Raw genomic sequence first — 27,808 nt, 5'->3', positions numbered from 1 at the left:
TGGGGTCCCGGGGATTGAACTCAGGACACCTGCAAGCTGACCGAGCCCTTTACCTCCAGACCAAGAGATGGATACAACTTTTAAAAGGACAATCATCAGAGAGCAGCAAAGATTTCTTAAAAAGTTAAAAGGTAAGTGGTGACAAACCTTAGCACTTGGGGAGACGGGGGCAGGAGGACTGTTTGAAGTTTGAAGCCAACCTGACCTACACCAGTAAGTACCAGGGCAGCCTGGGATATAAATCAAGATTTTTACAAAATACCCGAGGAGGGATGGTATGACATTTAAGGAGTTAAGGGATGGTCTGGACAAGAACACCTGGTGACAGCTGGGAGAAAAAAAAAATCCCATAGAGATAGGAGACAGGGAAGACTGGAGGACCAGTCTATGAGGCCCAACCAATGACCAGAGGGGACCCCTAAAGACAGCAGAAAGGAAGTCGTTCATGAAAGGAAACAGAACTATGAAAACTTTTCACATCCAAACAGCATGTGTCCTCTCTAAGAGTTCCTAGCACAAGAGACCTAAAAGCCCCGTATCAAGGGATGATACCAGGAAACTTGAGAACACACAGACAAGTAAAAAGACACTAAAATCCTTGAGGAGAAACACGCGTGTGCTCACGCGTGAACACACACTACACACACCCTCCCAAAAATGTCTGACTTCTGAATCATACCATGATGGGGGATGTCCTTCTGGATAATATGAATATATGTTTCTCTTATTGGTTAATGAATAAAGCTTGTTTGGCCAATGGACAGGGAGGATCTAGCCAGGCAAGAAGTACAGGCAGGGCTTACAGACTAGGAGAATTCTGAGAAGAGGAACGCAGAGAGTGAGTTGTAAGAGAGACACCATGTAGCTACTGGGAAGTAGGACGCCTGGGCATCACTGGTAAGCCAAGATCACTTGGAGATACACAGATTGATTAATAGAAATGGGTCAATAATTAAGAGAGAGCCAGTAAGAATCCTGAGGTGGAGGCACTCGCCTTTAATCCCAGCACTCGGGAGGCAGAGGCAGGCGGATCTCTGTGAGTTCGAGACCAGCCTGGTCTATAAGAGCTAGTTCCGGGACAGCCTCCAAAGCCCCCCCCCCAAAAAAAGAGGCCTGAGCCATGCGCCAAACAGTTTACAATTAATACAAGCCTCTGCGCTTTTATTTGGGACTAAGCGGCTATGGGACCAGGTGGGACAGAAACTCCCGTCAACACACAAGAAGCCGCAAGCTAACACGAGGGTCATCATAAACACATTTTACACCTAGGTGAACTGACACCACAGGTGTAGCTGCTACAAGAGTGCTTTTGAGAATTTAAAACTTGGCCACCCATGTCCTCTTTCTTGGGTCTCTGGAATGGACCTCAACCCTCAGTTATACCAAGAGAGGAAAAGCAGACAGGCTAGATCAAGAGAGCCAGCAGAGGGGGTTTGCAACATTTCTGGGTTGGGCTCGGGAGGTCCTGAAACACGAATGAGGAGAGTGGCGGTGCCCGAGAACTGGAGGCGCTGGGGGAAGGCTCCCACAGCCTGGGAAGACGGGCCTTCTCGTGTGGTGAGATGCCTCAGTGGGTCGCTCGATGCACAAGGCTGGAGGCCTGAGTTTGATTCCAACGACCCACGTCGAAAGTACAAAGAGCCGGACGATGGTGGCGCACGCCTTTAATCTCAGCACTCGGAAGGCAGGAGGATCTCTGTGAGTTCGAGGCCAGCCTGGTTTACAGAGAGAGTTCCAGGACAGCCTCCAAAACAATACAGAGAAACCCTGTCTCGAAAAACCAAAAAACCCCAAAAAAGTAGAAAGAACTCACTCTGTAGACCGGGCTGGCCTAGAACTCACAGAAACCTACCTGCCTCTGCCTTCTGGGTGCTGGGATTTTAATGCCACACTGGGAAAACTGCGGGTTCCATGTAATATATGAGAGCGAATAAGAAGAAGGAGGAGGAGGAGGAGGAAAAAGAAGAAGGGAAGAAGCAAATAAAAATGACTACCATTAAAAGGAAGCCCAGCAGACAACAATAAAAATAGACTAAAAACACAGGAAGAATTATTTCCTTTAGCACAGGTACGAAAGGAAGGATTTCTGTCAACCTCATGTGCTAACTCTGCCAGGGCAAGTGACTGGACAAAGGGAAAGCTACCGGAGGCTGAGAAACTGAGACACGCCTGTCACCACAGTTGGAAACAGGACTTCATCTCCTTTTTCTCTCAGAGGCATCGTTGAGGAGAGCACTGTTTGTTGTAAGTGGCAGAAGAAAAAAAATAAAATAAAATTGGATTACATAAAAAAAAAGTAGAGCCAGCCGTTGGTGGTGCACGCTTTTAATCCCAGTACTCGGGAGGCAGAAGCAGGCGGATCTCTGTGAGTTCGAGGCCAGCCTGGTTTACAGAGCGGGTTCCAGGACAGCCTCTAAAACAATACAGAGAAACCCTGTCTCGAAAAACCAAAAAAAAAAAAAAGTAGAAAGAACTGATTCTAGAATGTCGTCCTGCACACACGTGGCACGGCACACTCAGCCACAAAACACAGCAGATGCACATCTCTCTCACACGCACACAGTAACGATAAACTTTAAAGATGTAAAAACTGAGAGAAGCTAGGGATGTATCTTGGCTGACAGAGGTGGAGGCAGGAGGGGGCAAAGTTTAAGGTCAAATGCATCCAGTTTGATCCCATCCTGGGAAGCCTGAGATACCCCCCACCCCCATCCAAAACAGACCAATAAAAACAAAACAAAACTGGGAAAGACAAATCAGGAATGCTCCAGGGAAAACCAAAAGTTTCCCCCAAAAGGGGAAAGCAGCAGTATAGCTAGTAGTGTGCAGTGGTTAAATAGAAGCTAGAGGGATGGTACAAGAGTTAGGAGCACTTGCTGCGCTGGAAGACCTGGGTTTGGTTCCCAGCATCCACGTGGTGGCTCACAGCTGCGCTTAACTGTAACTTCAGGGGATCTGATGCCCTCTTCTGACCATCTTAGGCAATGCATCCATATGGGGCACATACACATTCATATTTCTAAATAAAACCAAGCTAATTAAAAAACAAACAAAGGAGCTGACCATACTGGGGAGGGTAGAGATAGGGAGAGCTGAACTGACCGGTGCAGGGAGCGTGGCAAATGAAAACCAACTTAGTTTGAGAGGTCTACAAATCACCACACAAGTGTGTTACACAGAAACTAGGGAAATACATGTCAAAGAGAGACTGTCACTGTGGAAATGATCCCAAGAAGAAATAAGGGTCAGACTAGGTTGAGTCCTGTCCCTCTCCGGACACAACAGTAAAACAGAAATAGGAGAAATTCAGTATAAACGTTTAGTTACAACCAGGCATGCTGACAAGCATACCTTTAATCCCAGCACTCAGGGAGGCAGAAGTGAGTTTGAGGCCAGCCTGGTCTACATATGGAGCAGACAGTCCAGGACTACACAGTGAGACCTTGTCTCCAGAAGAAGAAAAGAAACCTAAAAACCAGACAAAAATAACGTACAATGCTGAGTTTACAAACCCAGCATTCATTCACCAGGGCAGATTTCTGACCGGGACAAGACACAGGCCCTGCTCATCGTGAAATGAAGTGTCAACTATTTTACTGCAGCACAACCAGGGACCTCGACCAGCAGCACAGCCAGAGGTAGGCGCTGGCAGCCCGTGCCCCACTCAGATCCTTCTCTGCCTGCCAACATACAATGACTCCATCTTGTTGGAAACCAGACTTTTCAGAACCTCCAACAAAAAGAGACCTTTAAAAGGGAGATGACTCAGTCGGTAAAGTCCTTGTCATGAAAGCACACAGACCTGAGTCTGGATCCCAGCACCCACGTAGAAAGCCAGGTCTGTAACAAGTCCAGTGCTGGCAAGGCAGAGGCAGGCAGGTCCCCCCAGAGCGCGCTGGCCAGTCAGCCTATGTAAATTGTTGAGTTCTGGGTTCAGTGAAAGACCCTCTCTCAAAAGAGAAAGTGAAGAGAAGACACCCAGTGTTGGCTCTGGCCTACACACACACACACACACACACACACACACACACACACACTCACACACACACACACACACACACACACACACACACACACACACGAGGTCAGATAACAGTGAGGTCAAAATCCCCACACTGTTAAAAGCAAAACAAAACAATCAAGACCCAGATGGAAACTGAGGCAGCCTCCTGTCACAGTGTGGCAGTGGAAACACTTCCCTGTCACGCTGGAGACTGTCTCACTCTGTCACACCCCTCTCCCTCTGTTTCCAGCGGGCACCTGGTTCCCCGTGGCCACCTGGAGAGGCGTGGAGCCTGGCAGACTCTGCAGAGGCCTCTGAGACAGAGACGGGAGAGAGCGGTTTGTCATAATGAGGTGCCCTACTCCACATATCCAGGGTAAGTCCTAAAAATAAACCGCGGTGTCCAAACGCACTGGGGCAGAGGGATGCCAGGCTGTCTCCAGATCTGAACTGGAAAAGTGACAAGGGTCGAGACAGCTCACTTTTGGACAGGGCTTTTCTGGTCGTTCTTAAAGCAACACACACTGGAGCCTGCTCCCTGCTTGACCCCTTAGCCGAGAGCTGGACTCCTCGGGGCTTCTTGACCTTTCCTGGGAAGTGAATGTGTGGGGACTATGGCCATAGCACCATTTACCCTAGCAGGAAGGGAGGGCACAGTGTAAACACGGGCCCTGTAACATGAGATAGCGAGAGGCAGCAGGTGAACAGGATGATGCCAGGACAATCAACGCCCAGGAGCACCAAGGGACAAGTTCGAAAACGAAATATTCTGGGCTCTTCAGATGTTGCCCCCACAAAACAGCCCACTTGGAGGTGTCCCCCTCACCCAGGATTGATCCCTGCTCACAACAGATCCAGGTCAGCAGAGGGAACCAACAACCACTCTATATCAGGACTCCGGGCAGTTTGGAGCCCAATACCCCTGGATGGCCCTCCTGGTGGTCAGACCTTGGCTCATTTGTGGCGACCGGAACACTCTATAGACACATCAGAGATTAGAAAACACGATGTGGGGGAAACTTCTGAGAATGTTCATTGGCTCCTCAGCCAACTCCCAGTCGTTCCTACACTCCAGCAGGAGGCCTGAAGCCACTGGGGAACCTACCTGTGACTCTTGGAATGAACCCACAGGGGCTGCAGGGACACCATGGATGCTCTGACCATGCCTGATAGGAATGACAGGCAGGCCAGTGATGCAGGGCAGCAGCCCGAGGCTCAGGGACAAAGTCTGGGAGGCAGGAACAGAAGAATTCACGGCTAACTTCTTACATAACTACTGGTGCCTCCGAACTTTACAAAGATGCAGGAAAATGAGTCCACTGGAAGCTGATGCAGCTTAGACAAGGTGGTCTCCGCGCAGACTTGGCCGAGACACACACACACACAAAACGGGTAGCATGCAGCCGTGACCCATTCTGTGTCCTGCCAGCCTCCATAAGGGATGGCTTTGCGGGGAGGGCCTGGTGGTTCTCCCTGGAAGCTGTCCCTGATCAGGGTTCTGTGAAACCACCAAGGAGCACTGAGCCAAAACCCACTGGGACCATCTCATGACCCAGCGCCAGTCTGGAGACCCTGGCTGCATGTCCACTTGCTGAGGGTTCAAGTTCCATATGCAGCACAAGCAAGCGGTCTCACAAACAGAAAGAGGCCACACGACACCTATACATCCCAGAGAAACTATGACACAGCTCATTTCTCCTCCCTAGCAGGCACCCAAGCAAGCAAACATCCCTGTTAGCTGTTCTTCTCTCAAACCCACCCACAGGTCACATTTCATAATCCAAGGACCCAAAACAAACAAGCCACCCTTGAGACCCATTCTGGTAGCATGGAACAGTCCATGCCTGGGGGAAGGGCACGCTATACCCACTGCCGGGCCCCCCGCCACCGCCAAGAGGTGAGTAGGGGGATGTCTGCCTGCACACTCCAAATGAAGGACAACCTGGTTCTCCAGGCCCCAAGACCCCCTACCAAGCTGGTAGTTGTTTTTGTTTTAAAAAAAAGAAAAAGAAAACAGCAAAATACCTTGCAAAATGGTCGTCAGAGAGACATCCTCATTCCCATGCATGCCCCTCACCCTCAATCCCATGCAGCCCTCAGACCGGGTCTCAATCTACCTCCGACCATCTCAGGACAGAAAACCAGGCGCCAAGGCCGCACTGTCTGCCGGATACGGTCGCACGTCAGTGGTTTTCGTTGTCACCCAGATGCCAACACGAGGCTGTCGCCAGTGCAAAGCCACAGCTCAGAAAGGCAGGGCAGGCTCGCCCCTGTAAGGCTACAAGCCAGAGATGCGCTTGTTCATGGGAACAGGTGCTGGCTGTTTGAGTGCCGGGCGGGAGCCCGGACCTCACTATTGTGGTCCAGTAGATCCATCCACTTGCAGCAATGCGGAGTGAGGAGAAAGCCACAGAGATGCATGCTCGTCTCGACCACGGCACGAGACGACGCCCGGCTGTAAGAGCCCAGTCACAGCAACACTCCCCGTTGCCGGAGGCTCCCCAGGGCTAGGTGAAGTGAGGGGAGAGGCTTTCCTGAGCCTCGCCAGCCTCTCCAGCAGCTGCCCACCCCAGGCCTCCAGCGCACACCAACCGTGCACATCTCCTTCCCTCACATTCCCGGTCAGCTGCTTAGGCGGCAGGCAGCTCAGCACGCTTCACTATGGCTTATTTTTCTGAGAACCTGTCACCAGGGAAAACAACAGCCTCTCCGTGTGCCCCCCCCCCACCGCCACCCGACATCGCTGTGAGATGCTGCGGTGGCGGCAGCATCCCTGCCCTAGTCCAGTCCGTGCTGGAACATCTGTGCAACACGCAGGCTGTGGCGGAGCTGCCGAGATGAGACCCAGAGCATCCGTTTGTGCTCCCGCAGCCCCGGTCACTGCGTTCGCGAGGCCTGCAACGCCACCACCTTAGGCCTGGTGGAAAATCCACAGGAGAGTCGTGCGTGCATGCGTTACTCACCAGCTTTCTCTGCTGCCTCCTCAGCACGGAATTCTTTATGCTCTACCGGAGGTGGGCGTGCAAGGAGGCATCTTCCGTCCCTTTAAGGAGCCGATGCTGCGTCCCCTGGCCTCCCGGGCCACCACCACCGACAATAGGCGGGGTGGGTCTCCAGATCGACAATAGGCGGGGTGGGCGACCGCCGGGAGGGAGCAGACATCTAATAGAAGGTTGGCTGTCCTGCTCCTTGCCTCTCACATCTCTGCCTCCTCATGTCTCCAGGCCCGGGTGGTACCCGGCTCCCCTGGGAAGCTACAGCCGGCAGCTGAGGCACAAACTAAAACACGGCATGGATACGGAGGAGCTGACGTCACACGAAAACAAGCGATTCTGTACTGAGCCTGCCGGACAGGATGAGAGCCAAGCCAGAGCCCAGCCAAGGAGGGCTCATACATACTTAGCAGTCTTTCAAATGTCACATCTGGGAAACACCCCAGGTGGCTAGGTCCCTCCCCCATCAGCCCCAGGCTGGGAATCTGGGTGCAGCAACTCCAGGCGTGGCAACGGCCTATGATAACGCATTCAGGTTGGGCTCCACACAGAAGCCCAAGGGTCATTAAGCACCAAGGGACTGACTGCTCTGTGTCCAGGACCATTCAATGCAAGCCAAATCCTAGGTCAAATGGCCCTTTGCGTATTGTAAGTGCATCCTTCCACTACACAGACCTCAACACATGGAGGGTGGGAGTGGGTAATAGCCAAAGTAGAAACAGGGGGAAAGCAAGGTCCCAGAGAACTGAGCAACTCTCTTCCAGGTCTGGTACCACACATAGGCGGGCCAAGGTAGAAGATGGTCCATCGCCCAACATCCTAGATAGTCCTGTGCTGTGTCTTTCTGAGAAATAGCCAGCCTGGTGTCCCAGATAGATCGGGAGCCAGAGACGGACTGTTTGACCCCACCCCACCCCCAATGCCTCCCAACATGGGTACTACGCATGAGGCCCACCCCAAGACCTGTGAGTAACACATCCACCTCTCAGTGTTGGCCAGCCCTGACCTGCTGGCCATGCCACAAATGCATCACAAAACACCAACTCAGAGGCCTGTGTTCGTTTGCCTACGCTCTGGGTTCAAATCACAGCCCCTTTGGTCCAACACTGGATAGAGGGAAGCCGCCTGTCGTCCATGGTAGCTGGCCAGCTGTGCACAAGGCATTTCAGGAAAAAAAAAAAACATGAAACTTGCCAACATGGTCCTTAAGGCCTCCCCTCCTACAAACAAGGCACAAGAGCCTGCCCAGCACACCTAGTCGTCTGGCCAAGCAGGGTAAGAACGACCCTTGAACCAGTTGTGGTGGTGGCAGACCTGTAATTCGGGCACTTGAGAGGTTAAGGCGGGAGGGTTACAAATGAAAAGTCCGCCTAAGCTACCAAGTGGGGACCCTGTCTCAAGAAAACTGAGGGTTGCGGGTGTAGTTCGATAGGAGAGCGCTTGCCTTGTCTGTACAAAGCTGTGGGCAAATTTCATGCCTTCAAAAACAAAAAAAAAATCTTACTTTTTTTTTTTTTTTTGGTTTTTCGAGACAGGGTTTCTCTGTGGCTAAATCTTACATTTTTAACTGGTTAGATAAGATAATATTTTGATGAACACAAACATATAGGAAATAGACTTCGGCGTCTGTAAAACTTTAATTGGGATACCCACTGAGGTACAATACAGTGACAGGGGCTGTTGATTAAGATAGAGATCGCACAGCCCACAGGGGCCCAAATACTTACTTAGCTCGTGCTCCTGTACTAGAAAGTGTGCAAGCTCTTGACTAAGATTATAAAATTATATACTAACTGAACCGTGACACCCATGACGGACCTCAGCAAGAAAAATGTGTTGAACATAGAAACCAGCATCGCATCACCAACACTTGTGTCTGGCCAGTTTCTTTCCTCCAGTCCAGCCCAAAATATCCAGTTTTGCAAAAACTCTAGAAAGTGCAGGCTGAATGGGCTGATTGCTAATTTTGCTAGAAGGCTATTTTAGGTACAAAAGTAGCTTTCCCAATTTGTTGCAAATAATTTGAGACAAGTCTGAATGAAAGCAGCTTTTTTTTTTTTAAAAACAAAACAATAGGCCTAACCCTATAAATACTAGCAAGTGTCAGCAAATTGGAAAAGGTTTCTGCTGTTTGCTCAAGGCAACAGTCTTCCAGGATCTACCTCAGTTTCCCTGCCAACCACCTGGTAAGCCGTAACTCCTGCTCGCCCTGAGCCTGGCTCATTTTCTCCCAATCTCCAGGACAAGGGAAGGGCTATACAAAGGTTTAGTGGGACTTGGTAGGGAACTCCCATTTGTATCTGATCACCAGCTGGTAAGGTACAGGCGGACTACCAGAGAAACGGCGTCCCTGAGCATGTTCCAGTGACTCCTGGTTTTATGGCTATATGTTCTGCTTTAATAGTTTAGGTCCTCTGGAAGATCAGTCAGTGCTCTTAACCACTGAGCCATCTCGTCATTTTTTTTTTCCTTTTCTGAGGACAAGGTCTCACGTAAACTAGTCAAGGATGGCCCTAAAACTCATTAGGTAACACTGAACCCCCGAACCTCCTTGGCCCTCTACCGCCCAAGTGCTGGGAATATAGGGATGGACCCTTCTAAATGTCATTAGTTTCACACTCCCCGGTTCCAGAGGGGGAAACTGAGGCACTACACACTTCACCTACCTGCCCAAAGTCACGCTGTATGTGTGGCAGCCAATAAGACAGCAGCCACACAAATATCACACTACTTCATTTTTTTTTTTCTCTGTCTCCAATACTAGGGAACCCAAGCCTTTTGAGGACCAGGCCATTGCCCTCCTACTGACATGCTCTCTCAGCCTGTTCCCAGTGCCTTGGGGTTACACACATCACATCCCAAGAGGTTCAGGCTGTTTTCTGTTCGCTTGGGTTTTTTGTTTGTTTGTTTTGTTTTTGTTTTACGAGACAGGGTTTCTCTGTATTGTTTTGGAGGCTGTCGGTCCAGCCGGGCCTCGAACTCACAGAGATCCGCCTGCCTCTGTCTCGCGAGGGATTAAAGGTGTGTGCCACCACCGCCCGGTTCATTTGGGTTTTTTTGTTTATTTGTTTGTCTTTTTTTGTTTTTCGAGGCAGAGTTTCTCTGTATTGTTTTGGAGGCTGTCCTGGCTCAGGCTGTTTTCTGAACAGATCACCACCTCAGCTTCCTCTGGTGACCACACCCCTGCCAAGGCCTATGCCGTCCAAGTCGGCTGCTGATGACCTCTAGGAAACGCATGACAGGCGGGGCAGCAGCCCACAGCAGCTCCTCGGGTTGACACAGCACAGACAGACAGGTTAGGTGTAAGAAATGAACAGCCCAGTGAACTGAGATAAGAGACAGCCCTGGGAGTTTTTCCTGCTGTGCACGAGCCTGACATCCACTTCAGAACCCCCCCAACCCCTCAACCCCCACCAGGTGCCCCGAGGTCACTCCAGTCACACACAACCTCTAGCACAACAGTGTAAGGCCAGCCACAAAGTGGGAGGGAGAAAGAAGTCAGACCGGCCCCACCAATCTACAAGGGGCAGGGGGCAAATGGACCTCCATGTAGCCACCAGCTGAGGGTGTTTGAAGACTGATGGGCCCACATCCTTTCCTTAAAACTTGCTGGTGACACCTAATTTGTAGATGTGGTGAAGTCAGAAGTCCAAGATGGGATGTCTTTATATTACCCCAGTGTGCCCTGAATCTCTAATGATTAAAAAAAATAAAATCACTAGCAAAACAAATTTAGTATCCCAGTAAAATATATTATACATCATGACCAAGAGGCACTCACTCTCAGGGACCCAAGCTCAGTTCCCAGCACCCACACCCATATCAGGAGGCTGACAACTTCATGGACCGCCAGCTACAGGGGATCTGATGCCCTCTGCTGGCCTCGACAGGTGCCTGCACTCATATCCATAGCCCCACCATGTGAATAAAAAAATGAAGAACATTGGGTAGTGAAAGACACATTAACAGGAGTTTTGAAAACAGACATGATCGTGTCAATAGGTACAGAACAACCCACTGACAAAATCCAGTTTCTTAGTCAACCAAAAAGCAACAACAAAAAAGAAAAAAATTCCATTTTAAAATAAAAAAAAGTAAAAAATAAAATATAAAAGTAAAAATAAAATAAAAAAATATTAAGGTTCCCAGAAATCAAAACAATTCTGACTGACTAAGCAGAGAGCATGGTGACTCTGTGTGTGTATGTCTCTGTGTGTGTGTGTGTGTGTGTGTGTGTGTTTTACTGGTAACTGAGTGACTGAACTTAGGCCCTTACATATCCCAGACAAGTACTCAACCACCAACCTATATGCTCAACATTCCACACTTCTTGCCTTTAAAACTCACTGCCAATCTGGGCACACACCCACTAATCCCAGAGGCAGAAAGATCAGCGTTCAATGTCATCCTTTGCTACATAGAAAGTTTGAGAAGGGCCAGCCTCACTGGCATGAGACTTTGTCTCAAAGGAATAAAGAAAAGAAACAAAAACCTTACTGCAAAGTTACAGTAGCCATATCAATCACTTTATGCTCAGACCAATGGAACAGTGGAGAAGAGGTATGTTTTGCCTCATGGTTTGACAAGGCAGAGTCCACCACCTGGGGGAAGGCAGGGTAATGGGTGACCCCATGGTGACAGGAGTGTGTGACAACTTGCTCACACCTTGGTGAACCAGGGAACTGAGAGCTCATACTAGAACCTGGTGAGCAATAATGCTCTTGACCCACTTAAGCCGTCTAGGTCCAGGGTCCAAAAGGTTTTGAAACTTCCCCAAACAGCACTACCAGCTACGGGCCAAGTCTTCAAACATGTGAGCTCACGGTTGGCATTTCATGTACAAACCATGACAAGTGGCAAGCCCAGAAACAGAACCTTCTATATACAGGAAGAATGGTTAACAGGTGTGACAAGACCTCAGTCAGGGCGAAGAGAATCTTTTCAGTAGTGTGAGAAAAAGTTAGACTCTTCCAGTCATGCAATACAGGAGCTAACCTAAAATGGACCCAAATACGAAACAAAATCCCAAAAATCTTTTAGGACTGTGGGGTGTGGCTTTGCGGTAAAGTTCTTACTTAGCCCGTGATATGCCATGGTTCCATTGCATATACCCATACAAACACACAATTAGGGCTCAGATTGTAAAACTGTAGGAGAAAATACGAAGCCATCCATCCCATCTCTTGGGAATGTGGGCATTGTGTTCTCTAGACTGCTTCCTGTTGTCTGGAGACAATGGCATCCTTGGGGGACACTGGGAACGATGAGATAATGGCCAAGTCCTGGAAAAACTAGCCGTAACATTTGTTGTTCAGTCTCTGTGCAGTGGGAAAGGACAAGGTTTATCTGAAGTCCTGGCTAGAATAGCCTGTGAGGCTGGACCATCTCAGCCACAGCAGCCTTGAAGCTGTTCTGGACGCAGAGCTCTGGGGAAACTGCAACAGAGGCAATCTGAGAGTCTGGATCACCTGGGCCACCCATTTTCATTGGTGTCTGGTCCCCTTGCTCTGAAAACAAATAAACTTTCAAAGGTAACATACATATCTGCATTAACACAAGTATGGACTATGCCTTGTATACAAGTAGGCCAAAGACGTCTGTAAACTCCAGTTCCAGGGGATCCAACACCCTAACACATACATATATGCAGGCAATACACCAATGTACATAAAATAAAAATAAATTATATTTATAAACAGATCTTTTTTTTAGGATGGTAATACAAGTTGTAACAAAAAATGGTTTAGGTATAAAACTTTTAACTCAAATAGAGGAGATAATGGAGTATTTTCTCTACAGTTGCCAAATACAAATGGGCTAGACATTGTAAATGCAATTCTTACCTGATAATTGTTCTTATTATATATAGTTTTACTGTGTTAGAGCTAAAACCTATCTTTTTATTTAGACAAAAAGGGGGAAATGTTGCGGAATATCCCTTTACGCCGTGTGAAGATGTTGTCTCTGTGATTGGTTTAATAAGAAGCTAAATGGCCAATAGCTAGGTAGGAGGTATAGGCGGGACTTCTGGACAGAGAGAGCCCTGGGAAGAGGAAAGGCAGAAGCCAGACGCAGAGGAAGCAGGACACGCAGGAGGAGAGGTAAAAGCCATGAGCCACGTGACAGCACGTAGATGGATAGAAATGGGTTACTTTAAGTTGCAAGAGCTAGCTGGAAACAAGCTTAAGCTGAGGCTGAGCTTTCATAATTCATAATAGGTCTCTCTATGTCATGATTTGGGGGCTGTCGGTCCAAAAAAAAGCTTGCTACAACTGGCCAGCATGACATTCCTTTGTTCCATGTCAACCAGGTCCTGCAAAGTTTTCAAACTTGTATCCACTTCTGGCTACAATCTGTCCACGTGTCTGTCCATCCATGCCACATTGTCCTAATGAAGCTCAGGGACAGCTCACCCTTGTCACTTACATCCTTACATCCCGCCAGGCTGAGCCTCCGCCTGACCCTCAGCAAAACTATAAACACAAAATGTCCTTGCAGGCAGCAAAGTCAAACAAGTCCCTTGGGTTGACAAGAACAGAGGTTTCCCTGTGTCAATGCTCCAAGTGGCAAGTGCTACACGCTGGGGAAGACAACACCGACACGCAGACTGGGAGACCCCGTGTCAGGATCCCACCGTTTGACACATTTCAGGAGAGAAAAAAAAAACGCCTTTCTATACCCCAGAGCACCAGCCAGCCAGGGCAGGGTGATCCATAACGGCGAGAGAAAGACCTGGCTCGTCAGTCACCCCTTGGTCCTCTATGGTACTCCGTTCATGACCTGCTGATCTCCGCAACATTATATGGAATGTTCTGGCCAAACTGTGTCTACTGGAGGCTGAGCCACCCCAGCAAGCATCTCAAGGATCTGCTCATGTGACCGGGTCAGTCCTTAAGTCTCAGCCACATTTTCTGCATGCCCACAGGGCGATATGGACCCACCTTGTCACATCCCCCGATGTGACTCCCCCCCCCAAGCCCTTAGACATCCAGTGACACTGATGCATGGCAGCATCCCACCAACTCAAGGCACCTTCCCTATGGCATCCACACACAAACGGGAAACGGCCAGACCTGAACCCTGGGGCAGGGCTGAGACAGAAGCACAAACATCTGGGCTATCTATCCTCTTGCCCTCGGGTCACGAGGGCCGCCTGGAGACTCTCCTGATATAAGGTAGAACATATGAACAGAATCTTGTCGCCACAGCCAAAAAGGTCTCCCGGGTGACAGACAGACACCACCTGAAAGGCACCTGCTGACAGCACTGTGAAACTCAAGGAATGAGACGGACGGGACAACCTCATCTTCTCTCCTGAGCTGCTCTGTTTGTTTGTTTGTTTTAGAAGTTTATTATTATTATGTTTGCATGTATATGTGTGCATGATGTGTATGAATACAGGTACATGTGTGCTGCGGCGTATGTTTGGAGGTCAGAGGGTGACTCTGAAGAGCTGGCTGTCTCCCTCTGCTTTTACATGGATTCCAGGGATTTGACTCAGGTCATCAGGCAAGGACTGGGCCACCTTGCCAGCCCCTGCCTTATTTTATTGTTTTTACACACTCGTAAAGATACACTGTCCAGATGCTTGTCGCTCCATGGACACGGGCACACCAGAGGGAGGGTCCTGGAGGACGACCCAGGAAGTACTCCTCTGTTGGGCCCCAGCCCCCCACACACACACACACACAGGGTCTCTGTGAGTCACTGGTCAGTCAACAAGTCCATCCTGTTTTCCAGAATAAGTGCATCCTGTTTTCTAGTCCTGGCTTCCTGCCCTGGCCTTGACCCTCTGACATCAATATCCAGCAGGAGGAAAACAAGCTCTCTTCCACCTGGGGTTTTTCCACAGTGCTGTAAACCTGTATATAAGGCTCCTCCCTCCCTGCAAGAGAGAAACCTCTTAGCACTTGCAATAAACACACACACACACCTGTATATAAGGCTCCTCCCTCCCTGGAAGAGAGAAACCTCTTAGCACTTGCAATAAACACACTCTCTCTCATTCTCTCTCTCTCTCTCTCTCTCTCTCTCTCTCTCTCTCTCTCTCTCTCTCTCTCTCTCTCTCTCTCTCTCTCCTGGAAATAAAGACACTTCTTAGTACAAACAGCTGGACATCTGGTCTTTCTTTTCCTGGCGCCGCACTCCTCAAGTACTCCTAGAAACACAGCGTGCTGACCACCTGTCCTAAGGTCTCCTCTGCACAGGCTACCTGAGCATTCCGTGTCACAGTTTATCACACCATCCAGTCTGTCAAAGGCCGCTTTAGGCACCACCACCCCCCCATACACACCTGACTGATATTCTCCCTTGGCTTCCCAACCCTGTGGCCCTGGGCTGGTTCCCCATCCCACTGGAGGCAAAACACAGAGCTAAGCACCTGCCTCCTCTAATCACACTGGGTTGTGCAACTTGAGGTACTTCTCCTTCACTGGCCAGGTATGCCAAAAGTCCTAGGACCTGCTTCCCTCATCTCCGGCCAACAGATCAAAAGGGGGAAAAAAAATCAATAGGTCAGCACCAGACAGGAAGAGGTCAAGAGGGTCAGGCCCCGGAGTCACCAGGTGTTCCGGCCTGGGCATTTTCCTTCTGAGACAAATCAGGTCACTTTGTGGACCACCTTCTGCTATGTCAGCTCACAACCAAGCTGGCCACACCTCCTACCCTCACCCCCGCCCGCTGCCGACAAAGCACCAGTCAGCCACATCGTATCACATGGAAACCATGGGGGGGAGCCAGCCAAAATGAAAAGAGCTCCTGTAGTTATAGTACTGCTCACGGTGAGGTTAGATTCCTCACCACGGGTAAATAAATGACTCTGGGTCCCAAGGCCACTGCCCCAACATGACAGATCGGCAGTTCTAACTATAGCCCGCATGGTGGCTGATAACTATGATTCCAGTTTCAGGGGATCTGACGCCCTCTTCTGGCCTCTGCAGGCGCCCGGTGCTCATGTGGCGCATAGACACTCATACAGGCAAAGCGCCCATATACACAATGAAGTAAAATAAAAGTAAACCTTGAAAAAATTGAACACTCACTGTCTTCTCCAGGGCAAGGCATGCCTGGCTGTTCTGGGATGCTTGGGAAAACTGGATGGAAAGAAAGAAAACGATAAGGTTAGCGATCAGCGTGGCGTTAACACCGCCTCTCCGTGGAAGTCCTGCCCTAAGAGTCGAAGTGCTCCCCACAGTCGCCGTGAGGCTCACTCTTGGAAGACATTCCTCGGCGGAACCTCGAAGCCCAAGAACACCCCCGTGGCAAACCCCTTTGTAAGGCTCCAGGGAAAATGCTTTTGGAGAACAGAGAGCTATTAAAGGAATGTAAGCAGTTCTCGTGAATAAGGTAACCCGGACACGTGGTGGGTGATATTTTGTTTAGGATCTAATAAAGCTTGCTGCCTGAAGATTAGACTGCAAAGCTAGCCACGCTAGTTAGCCATAGAGGCCAGGCACACCCTTAATCCTGGCACTTGGGCAGATGGATCATGGATCTCTGTGAATACAAGGCCACCCTGAGCTACACAGAATTGATCCAGTCTAAAAGAGAAACGGAGCTCACACCAAGGTGATCCCAGCACTTGGGACCCCACGCCTTTAATCCCAGTTCTAGAGAGAAACTTATAAGGAGGGAGGAGACAGGAGCTCAGTGCAGTCTGAGGTTTGGTGGAGATGGATGCAGACTGGAGATACAGTCTGAGGACAGAATCGCTCTTTTGGTTTGAGCACTAGTAGAAGTGTGAGGACTCTCTAGCGACTGGCCGCTTTGCTTCTCTGATCTTCAGCTTTAACCCCAGTTTTTGTCTCTGGGTTTTTACTTTTTTTTTTTTAAGATTTTTTTTTTTAATACAGGGACCCCGTCTGACTAGCAGCCCTTAGAGGGAGTGAAGTTCCCTGTCTCCTGCTAGGTTTTATTATTATTATTTTTATATTTTATTTATTGTTTATACAGTCTTCTGCCTGAATGCCAGCGCAGGGCACCAGATCTCATTCAAGGAGGTTGTGAGCCACCATGTGGTTGCTGGGAATTGAACTCAGGACCTCTGGAAGACCAGTCAGTGCTCTTAACCTCTGAGCCATCTCTCCAGCCCGGTTTTTATACTATTAATAGCAATTAGAATTCGTGCTATACAGACACAAGAAAGGGCAGCAATTATCTTGAAAACCAACTTTTAGGAGGCAGCCCTAGGAATTACACCTGGAGTCTTGAGAATGCTAGGTAGGCTCTCTTCCACTGAGCCGTAGGGTCTACATCCCTGGTCCTTTTCACTTCTTATTTTTTGAAACAAAGTCTTGTGAAGCTGCCCAAGCTGGCAGTCACTAACTACAAAGCACTAGTCTGTCTTGAACTTTCTCAGTCTCTCTTCCTCCATTTCTCAACAAGCCTATGCCATGAGGCCCAGCAGAACTTCAGTTTTCTGTGTCAGCATGATGGTTCAGTGTGTGAAAGGCATCTACCATCAAGCCCCAGGAACTGAGTTCAATCCCTGGGACCCACGTCGTGAGGAAAAGAACCAACTCAACATATGCTGTCCTCTGATCTCCACCCATGGATTGTGGCACCTGTGTACACCCGTGCATACACACAATAAATAAATAAGTGAAATAATACATTTCTAATTAACTAAATTTATTTTTATGTGTATGTGTGTGTCTGACCCAATATACGTGTACCACATACACATGGGAGCCTGCATAGGTCAGAAGAGGTGTTGGATTCCCCCTGGAACTGGAGCTACAGACAGTTGCTAGCCACCATCTGGGTGCTGGGAACAGAACCCAGGTCCTCTGCAAGAACAACAGGTAATCTCTTATGCTCTTTTTTTTAAAAGCGCATAAGAACAATCGTAGGTTTTACACTGACAGGCTCCATGTGGCTTCCCAATACTTAGGCTGTCAGACAACATCCCCACAGTTGAGGAGAGTCCCTCAGGCTGCGTTCTGGTTAGTTCTGTACACTTGACACGAGCCAGGGTTATCCGGGAAAGGGGGACTTCTGCTGAGGAAACGGCCTCCCTCGGACGCGCCCTTAGGTGAGTCTGCGAGACGCTTTCTTGACTGATGCCGGAGGACCGGGTCCGTTGTCAGCAGTACCATCCCCGGGTAGGTGGGTCTGCTTCATCTCCCACCTCCAGGCTTCTGCCCTGGCTTCTCTCAGTGGTTGAGACTCTGATCGGGATGTGTAAGCTAAATAAACCCTTTCCTCCCCAAGCAGCTTTGGCTACGGTGTTTATCACAGAGGCAAGAAGCAAACTAAGACAGACCATTTATCTCTACAGACCCCAGTGGGTACATGAGGAGCCTGCTGCCCCCACATCTCTCACTTACCATGGATGATGAGCACCTCATCCCTGCCCTGACAGGCCAGGCGGAAGGCCTCCTCCAGCTCCATCTGTGAGGACACGGTACAAGGGTCACCTAGGGGGTGGAGGCGAGAGGCACCAATGAGGCCACGGAAGCAAGGAGGCAAAGATGTCTGAGCTACTTGCTTCAGATGCAAGTCTGGGTGGGCAAAGTCTCATTGTTCATGAGCGGCACGGGGCGGGAGGGGGGGGGATCCTAGAACAGCCATCCAAACCAGTGAGTTAGTTTTCCCTCCCGGGACCCGAGTGTCCCATGTAAGAACCTATCAGTCCCCAGGAGGATGTCGTGTTCGCTCACAGCCTTGGGGGCTTTTAAGAGCTTGCTAGGAGGGCTGGAGAGGTGGCTCAGAGGTTAAGAGCACGGTCCTGAGTTCAATTCCCAGCACCCACATAGTGGCTCACAACCACCTATAATGAGATCTGGTGTGCAGGGGTACATGCAGGCACAACACGGTCTACGTAATAAATAAATAAAATCTTTAAAAAAAAAAAGCTTGCTAGGCAACAAGTAAGACCTAGAACTTCCCCCCTAGGCAGTCTAGGTGAAAGACGAGGTCCTTGCCATCTGGGCCTGATGGATGTAAAGACGCACACAACCAGACCCGTTGTGCCGGGAGTTCTGCTGAAACGGGAGAAGCCACGCGCTCTGCTACTCCACAGTGCCTCTGACTGACAGCTGTGGTGGGTTGTGCAAAAGGAGTCTCTCTCCTGACTGTCCCGCCTCGCCTGGGGGTTTTTCTACGGGCGTGGATGTGGAAAAGAGAGAGAGGAGAGGAGGAAGGAAGGAAATAGAGAGAGGAAGCTGGAGGGACAGAGAGAAAGCAGGAGACGTGGGGGAGGGGCAGTGAGGAGGGAGAGGAGGAGAAAGGGGAGAGGAGAGAGGGAGATGAGAAGGGAGAAAAAAAGTAAGAAAGAAGGGGAGGAAAGTTTTGCAGCCACCCTAGCGAGGAACTGATGGTTCTAACAACAGGTTCGGCCGTACTTGGGGGGGACGGGGGACGCTGCCTCCCTAGCCAAAGCCCTGGAGCTCAGAGTGGCCGTCCCAAGACTGGGGCTACCTTCACTGTCCACCCACTTGAGGGTGAGCGGGTGCTCTTGGTGCAGGCCGCACATGTCTCGCACTTCCTCACAGAGGTCCTTGAACGTTGTCATGGCATCCACACTGGTGATCAGGATGTCCCTGGGACAGAGAGGACAGGGATATCTGTCACCAGGGTTGCATCTGAATCCGACCAAACACTGCTTTCAGGTTAACCAAGTTACTGATTAGAAAAAAGAAAAAAAAAAACAGGGAAAATCTCCCCCCACACACACACAAGACAATATGACAGCACCCCACCACCAACACAAAATAGAACCAGTGGCCGGTTTTAAGAACGACCCCCATGGGCCGGAGAGATGGTTCACAGCGGTTAAAAGCACCGGCTGCTCTTCCAGAGGACCTGGGTTCGATTCCCAGCACCCCCATGGCAGCTCATACCTGTCTGTAACTCTAAGATCTGACACCCTCGCACAGACATGCATGCAGGTAAAACACCAATGCAAATAAAATAAAAATTAAAAAAAAAAAAAACCAACTCCCATGACTATACAGAGAACCAAGTTGAAGTGACAAGAGGTGCCCCCTAGTGGAGGTCTGGCGGCCTAGCAATCATACCTACTGGGCACCAAAAGAAACCCCCAGGATGCAGACACAAATCCATTAGCTTCACTTAGGTAAAACACCATAGTCTAGCCTTCCCCCCAAAACCTTGAAGATGAAAACCAGGGCATGTTATCCAGAAAAATGAGAGGAGGATAAATTAATTAGAGCAGCTCTTGGACATCCAGGCAGGGCCTGACCCACCTCCAACCCAGAGTAGCAAAACAACCTGAAAGGAATGATTCTTGGCAAATCAAATCTCAGAATGTCACTGCCTTTTACTTTTCATTCCCAAATGGGATTTAGACCTCTGTAGTAGGAGATGGCTCAGAGACATGCCTTGGAGGAGGAAAATGGTAAGTGTGGGGTGTTGCTCCCCTATATTCCTTATTAGGAAAGGCAGCGGCAACAAATTTCCATGGAAACTAAGCAGAAGCCACACCCTCACTGAAGCTGCAGGGAAAAAAAATCAACTCGTGTCTCCCATCCATGGAGAAAAGCGCTTAGGAAAGGAAACCTGAAAAACCCTGAAACAGAAATGCCAGTCAGGGTTGCTGTTGGTCCTCTGGCTTCCCCACTGGGCTATCTAAACTGGGGTCACACAACTGTTGATAAACAAAAGTCTTTGTCCACTGACAACATTCAGAGCAGCAAGGATCCAGCTCCTATCCAGCCCTCAACACACCAGCCAGGGCCTCCAGGGACCTACCTGGCTCATCAATCTCACCCACTCTGTAGGACCAGGGAAAGATGTCCCCAGCTTCCCCCATCCTCGGACTGCCATCTGGGCAGCCCCTGCACAGCCCCCCCACTTGCCACAGGAACTGATCCTGCTCCTACTCACCACAGACTGTAAAGTCATGGCAGATAACAAAACTGAGACAGAGAGACTCCAAAAACCAAGCCCCTATCCCCAGACACCTGGGGGCACCCTGACACAGGGCCCACACTGCCCAATACACCCTGTAGTGTGGCATTCTGTTCTGCCAACAGACTTGAGGTCATGGCCGCACCTTAGGGTGTGACTTCAATGTGCGGACATGACCCCTCATAAGGAAGAGGAGGGGCTCGTGCTCTGTCTGTCTGTCTGTCTGTCTGTCTGTCTGTCTGTCTGTCTCTCTCTCTCTGTCTCCCTCCCTCCCTCCCTTCCTCCCTCCCTCCCTCCGTGTGTGTGTGTGTGTGTGTGTGTGTGTGTGTGTGTGTGTGTGTCTCTCTCTCTCTCTCTCTCTCTCTCTCTCTCTCTCTCTCTCTCTCTCTCTCTCTCTCTCTCTCTCTCTCTCTCTCCCGGTTGTGGTCGGGAGCATCCTACAGGAGACGATGCGTTTCCAGGAGCAGAAGACCTCGACGGCTATTTACTATCATTGTGTGAATTATTTACTATCATTGTGTGAGTGCTCCCCAAATAAATATCTGTTAATTCTTTATCTGGGTGCGTCGTAGACTTGCTTTAACCCAACTTCACTGCCCGGCATTGGCCAGCCTTACAACTGGGAACTCTGGAAATCAGGCCTGAAATCCCTTTCTGGGACCTCTCCCTGAACCCAAACGGATGGCCCAGTTCCTGAGCCATCCTCCACCCATACCCTTCAGTTCCCGGAGGACAGGGAACTGACTGCTCCTGTGAGACCTCAGTGCTCCGAAGGTGTCACATGAAGCTGAACTACCTCCCTGGTCCCATCTCTCCTGAGTCAGGCAGTGCTTTGAGGTGCACTTCCTCACTGACACAGCCAAGAGTGTCTCGCAGAATTTGGGACCAGCCCGGATAGCCCGCCCCACCCATCCCTGATTCTTGCATCTTCAAGGGCCACAGCAGGACCTCCAACATGAAGGTTTGCAGCGAGAGGGGGAAGGAACCCACCGCCTGTGATGTCCAAAGTTCAGAAAAGCAGGCACCTGGGCTGATCTCAGGCTCCCCTGTAATCCCCTGAGAACAGAGTTGCCTGGCACGCCTCAAATACAGGTGACCGCTGGTGGCAGAACTCTGATCTCAAGCCCCGGAGGGACGGAGGGACGACAGGAGGAGGGCGAATGGGAGACACACATTAACACTGTTCTAGGGACAGGACTCTTATCTTCGACTCTCGGATGTCTGCGGCTCTGTCACCTCAGTCAGGGCAGTGTCTTAGCCACCAAGAAGCTGCCTTCCCAGCCCCCCACCCCCACCCCCAAAACTTTCACAGCTGAAAGAGTATCTCTGCATTTCTTACCTCACCACGGGCGGGGGGGTCGCTCAAGCTCTAGAGAGACCCAGCTGGCAGATTTCAGAGTAAGTGGGAAGGCAGGAAAGGAGCCCCTTCCAGGGGAAGATGAAAAGAGGAGGGGTACAGAGAGAGAGTGGGGGGGGAGAAGTAAGCAGAAAGGGAAGAAGGCAGGAAGGGGAGGAGAAAGGGAGCGAGGGGTTGGTAGGGAAAGGAAGAGGAAGGGGTGGGGTAGTGGGGGGCTCCACTTTTGTCAGCTAAGGAAACTGGAGTCAACAGGTTGAATTACACCGGCCGGCCGGCCGGTAACCAAAGTGCTCCCCAGAGGCAAAAGGGAGGGAGGACTGGGCAAGACTGACAAGCCCGGAACAGGGAGACCCCAAGGTGCTGGCTGAAGCTGTCCTAAGGGAAGGGGTGGCTCCGGCACCAAGGCCTTCGGCTTTATTAAGGGCCAACCCTGAGCCTGTGCTGCCCAGCTTGGGGGGTTCCAGGCAGAAGAGACAGTCTCCCAGAATTGACGTGCTCACCCTGCAGAATTCCACGAGCCTGGGGACACAGTTAAAAGTGTTTCCTGCCGGGCGTTGGTGGCGCACGCCTTTAATCCCAGCACTTGGGAGGCAGACGCAGGCGGATCTCTGTGAGTTCGAGGCCGGGCTGGACCGATAGCCTCCAAAACAATACAGAGAAACCCTGTCTCGAAAAACCAAAAAAAAAAAAAAGTGTTTCCCTTTTAGCAGGGGCGCTCCAGGCCCGGGGCAGGGAGGGATGTGGACCTGATACCTTTGGGTGGGGCTGGCTGCCAGCCCCCCCAGAAATCTTTCTTCCTCTGGCTCTACCATGGACCCCGCCTCCAAGTCCAGGATCATCAGTGAGAGGGAACTCGCTGGAATATTTCCATAACAAACTGTGGGGCCAGGCAGTCCCTGTGACTGGAAAGCAAACCTCTGCCCAGGCAGGGAACCACCTTTGTCTCTTGTGGCTGGGACCGGCCGGCTCTGTAAAACTCCCAGGAATGCCGAGAGCCCAGTTCAGAAAACAGGGCCAGCATTCCACTCCACTCCCTCCTTCCCAAGAGCAGTGACCCTCAACCCTTGACCTGAGAGTACCCAAGTCAGTCCCAGGAGACACAGCACCGTTGGAAGCAAAGTCTTAGGCCTCCATGCCTTCTGTCTACACACAGAGAGACAAGATCATGGGATTCTCCAGCCGAGCTTGGGTGGTCCAGCCACCAGAACACCAACACCATCACCCAGCTCCTATCACTCAATGCTCCGGGGCAGCCATACTGACCACTGTCAAGTGCCCCATGCCCCCATTTCCCCGGAAATCAAGGTGGAATCCAGGGCTCAGGGCCGAGGCCAGCTCCCAAAACCACCTCCAGGGAAGTGACGGGAAGACTCCATCATTCCTGTCCCTAAAAGACAGAACAGGACTGCATTCTTTCTGGACACCTCCAAAAAGTTCTCCTGTCCCCCAAACAAAAGCCGCGAAAGTGTGCCCTTATGTTCCCACAGTTACAGGCATTCTGGCGGATGCCTTCACCTGGATCAAAGGTTTTCCTTACATTTAAACCGAGACCAATTTAAATAACCTGCTATCTTTTTTTTAACGCACCAGAAAGTTTCCACAATCTGATGAAAACTTCTAGATATACAAGTCTGTCCTTAAGTCCCTAACCAACTACGACCGTGGTGAAGAGCGCAACAACACCGGCCTGCTGCGCGCGCCCAGAAAGAAATAGAGACCCGGGGCGCGCCCCGCCCTCGAGGCTTCCCTCCGGCCACATTCAAGGGCACCACCAGCAGCTCCAGGCGTCGCCTCCCTGCCTCCCTCGCGCGCAGCACCCACGACGGCCCCGGTGGGGCTCCACCGCCGCGCGCCCCGTTTTTGCCCACCGTCGAACACCGCGCGCTCACCCGCCGTAGTGCGCCTTCAGACGGACGCGGCCGCCGCTCCCGTCCATCTTGGGGTCCGTCCTGCTGGGCATGGCGCGCTCCGCCGGCCGCCGTCAGCGCTGCGTCCAGGGCGCTCGGGCCATGGCTAGCGGCCCCCGCGCAAGGCCGGGTTGCCAGGCGGGGCGGACGGCGGAACGCGGAAGGGAGCGCGCAGCGCGGGACCGACGGCGCCGGCCGCGCCAACTCCGCGGAACTTGGGCGGCGCGCGGGGCGGGGGGCACATTGGGGCCGGGGCGGAACCTGGTCGTCTAGACCGCCAATCCACGGGGCGGATGGTACCTGTGGCCAATGAAAGCTCCTCAGGGCCACTACCTGAGCCAATCCTCGGGGGGCCGCACGCCCGCGGCCCAATGATGAGAGCGCAGGACGGACTACCTGTCGGGCGGAGCGCGGCCACCTGCGGCCAATGGGAGCTCGCGTGGTGTGGCTTTGCCCGGCAACGGGCGGCGACCCGTATTGCCCAGGGACTACAGGGCACCTCGGCGCCGTGCTTCTGAGTCTCCTGGGTCTGTGGTGCCGAAGAGCCCGGCAAACTTGTTGGAGGTGCAAGTTATCCGGAGCTTTCGGACCCTCGGCGTGTGAGCTCCGCAGGGTTCCCGAGACTGCGAGTTGCTGAGCACCTGGTCAAGATACGAGCTGGGCTGGCTCTCCGGTCCTAGCCCCGCAACTGCATCAGAATCCCGCATTCCAGACAGGAAAGCCTGTCTACACGCGCTGTCTCTACGCCCGTTCGCTTCCCCGCAGGACAGAACTGGATAATCGTAAGGCATTGTTAGTCCTCCGCTTTACATTCCACACATGTGCCTGGTTCTCCTTGGTGCCAGGCTCTGGGGTGACCCTGGAAGGCAGAAAAGACGCAGCTGCCCTGGTCTTGGATCCCGTGTTCTCCCTAGAAGACACCTGTTCACAGCCTTATGGTTATCTACTTCAGGTGCCCCACCATCAAGTCCCCACTCCCCGAGTCAGGGTTTCTCTGTGTAGCCCTGGCTATCTTGGAACTCAATCTGTAGACCTGGTTGCCCTCCAACTCAGAGATCCCGCCTGCCTCTGTCTCCCCGAAAGCTGGGCCACCATCGGCCCGGCTCCAAGTGCTTTTTAAAACGCTTCCTTCTTATAAACAAATAATAACAAAAATAGTGGCACACCATTTTTGGCCAGTCTGGGCTGTATCCCCACGAGTGTCTCAGGTGATTCAAACAAACGAAAGAAAAAACAAAAAAACAAAAACCCTTGGCCTCTAAACCTGATGGTTTCTCTGTAACCTCTCTGTAGAGACTCCTGCTGGAGCTGTATATACTTTTTGTCCTCACCCTCTGCTTGTTTTGTTTGTTTGTTTGTGGGTTTTTTGTTTTGGTTTGGTTTTGGTTTTGGATTTTTTTTTTTTTAGTTTTTTGTTTTGATTTTTCGAGACAGGGTTTCTCTGTATTGTTTTGTTTTGGAGGTTGTCCCGGAACTCGATCTGTAGACCAGGCTGGCCTCGAATTCTCAGAGATCCACCTGCCTCTGCTTCCGGAGTGCTGGGATTAAAGGCGTGAGTCACCGATGCCCGGCTTTTTGGTTTTTTTTTAAAGACTTATTTTAAATTTTATGTATATGAATGTTGTTTTGTCAGCAGTGTCTTCGTGTGTGTGGGCACACTTTGAAGAGGCCAGAAAAGGGAATGGGCCCACCCTGGAACAGGAGTAGTTAGAGCCAATTGTGAGTTGCCATGTGGGTGTGGGAACTAAACTCAACCAAACTCAGGTCCTCTGCCGGAGCAGCCCATGCTCTTGACAACTGAGCCATCACTGCAGCTCCTGGACATTTATTTCTGAGATAGCATCTCACTGAGCTGCCTGGGCCAGCGTTGGATCATGACAGGCCTGCATTGGGCTTTGCTGCTGGGACTTTCTTTCTCTTACTTTTTTGTTTGTTTGTTTTTTCGAAACAGGGTTTTCTCTGTGTAGCCCCCAGCTGTCCTGGAACTCGCTGGCCTCAAACTCGGAGATCTGCCTGCTGCTGCCTCCCAAAAGTGCTCGGATTTAAAGCCTTCCTCTACACCCCCAGTTTACCCTTGACAGCAGCAGGGTGGTGCTATTCTCCAAAGCTCTGCCCATCTTCCTTTGCATTTTATTTCTTGGTTGTTTAGGACAAGGGCTCCCTGTGTGGCCCCAGCTGGTCTAGAACTTGTGACCCTCCTGACTCATCGAGTACTGTTATGCCCTAATCACACGACCTGTCAATCTGGGTCCTCAGGCCCCCAGACATTGGCGGCTTCTCAAGCAGATGCTCTACAAGTCCTGACCAAACCTCATGTTCCCCCACATCTTCCCAGCCACCCCCCTTCCTACCTGCAGGCTCCTGAAAGTTCCCTCAGCATCCCTGTTTCCAGGGCAACCACCGCCACCCCTTTCCTCCAAAGGCTCTACACCAAGGCCCCTCCCACAAGACCTCATGTACCCACTGCTAATTCTCACAGTTTCACCTTCAGCATGTTCTCACAATCTAACCCTAGGCCTCCCTTTCATGTTCACTAATGACCCTTTTGGCCTAGCCTTTCTGTCTGTGCTGGGACCACTTGTACAATGTCCAGGTTCTTTTTTTTTTTTCTTGGTTTTTTTCAAGACAGGGTTAGGTAGCGTGCGCTACCACTGCCCGGCCAGTGTCCAGGTTCTTAAAAAAAAAAAAAAAGCTGGTCCATACTGTGGATGTCGTCCAGGATTTAAAAACCTCTGGTAGGCCGGGTGGTGGTGGTGGAGGCGCACGCCTTTAATCCCAGCACTCAGGAGGCAGAGGCAGGCGGATCTCTGTGAGTTCGAGGCTGGGCTGGACCAACAGCCTCCAAAACAATACAGAGAAACCCTGTCTCATAAAACCAAAAAAAAATCTCTGGTAGAAACTGGAGCGTTGGCTCGATGGTAAAGAGTACTGGTCGCCCTTCCAGAAGGCCCAGGCTCAACTGCTAACACCCACATCCATCTAAAACTCCTGTTCCAGAGTACCCGAGGTCCTCTTCTGGTCTCCATGATCACCAACGCTCTTGGTATACACACAGGCAAAACAATCACACACATTTTTTTAATTAAATTAAATAAGCTGCGGTGAAAGGCCTCTATGGTTAGCTAGTGGCAAGCTCCATTCATTCTCTGACCTTCAGACAGGCTTCATTTGTACAAGCAAGGTATCACCTTGAAAAGCCTTCCGCTATGTCCCCCTTGCTCTTTGGACGGAAGCCGTGGCAGACAGGCTCATGGGGACCTGGGACCCCATTCCTTTCAACTGTCATCTTCCCCATATTCATCCCGACTCATCCACCCCGTGGCTGACCCTGTACCCCCTGGCCTTGGGGCCTTGGCGGCCTGTGTTCTGAGGGGCACCTCCCTCTGGTGCCTGCCCAGGCTGGTGTCCCACTTCTTTGAGTCTCCACCAACACTGGGCATGTGGATAACCTGTTTCCATCCTCCCCCGTCTCTGAAAGGCAGCTGGATAGAAGGTGACTGACGTGTAGTGCCCGGCCAAACACAGTGGCGAGTGGCAGCCTTGCACCCAAGCAGTAAGCACACCGGTGACTCTCCTGCACTCGGGACCACCCGTCATGATTCTCAGGGAAGCCCTGCCGGCCACCGGGCACAGCTCCCCATGCAGAGTCCTACGGCCCAGCCCTGTAGCCATGGTG

General features: G+C 51.1%; 1 protein-coding gene across 1 annotated transcript in view; it reads right to left on the bottom strand.

Annotated features, from left to right (window-relative positions):
- Positions 1-24,296, bottom strand: part of Prkcz (protein kinase C zeta) — a 111,572-nt gene extending 87,276 nt beyond the window's left edge. Inside the window, 4 exon segments of the mRNA XM_005079239.4 lie at positions 16,038-16,088; positions 18,324-18,413; positions 19,417-19,538; positions 24,115-24,296. Of these exon segments, the coding sequence (XP_005079296.1) occupies positions 16,038-16,088; positions 18,324-18,413; positions 19,417-19,538; positions 24,115-24,185 (334 nt within the window). The 5' untranslated portion in view covers positions 24,186-24,296.
- Between the last annotated feature and the right edge of the window lie 3,512 nt (positions 24,297-27,808).

Source organism: Mesocricetus auratus, unplaced genomic scaffold, assembly GCF_017639785.1.
Source record: "Mesocricetus auratus isolate SY011 unplaced genomic scaffold, BCM_Maur_2.0 Super-Scaffold_100042, whole genome shotgun sequence".
NCBI lineage: Eukaryota > Metazoa > Chordata > Mammalia > Rodentia > Cricetidae > Mesocricetus > Mesocricetus auratus.
This window is presented reverse-complemented; position numbering and strand designations above follow the sequence as displayed.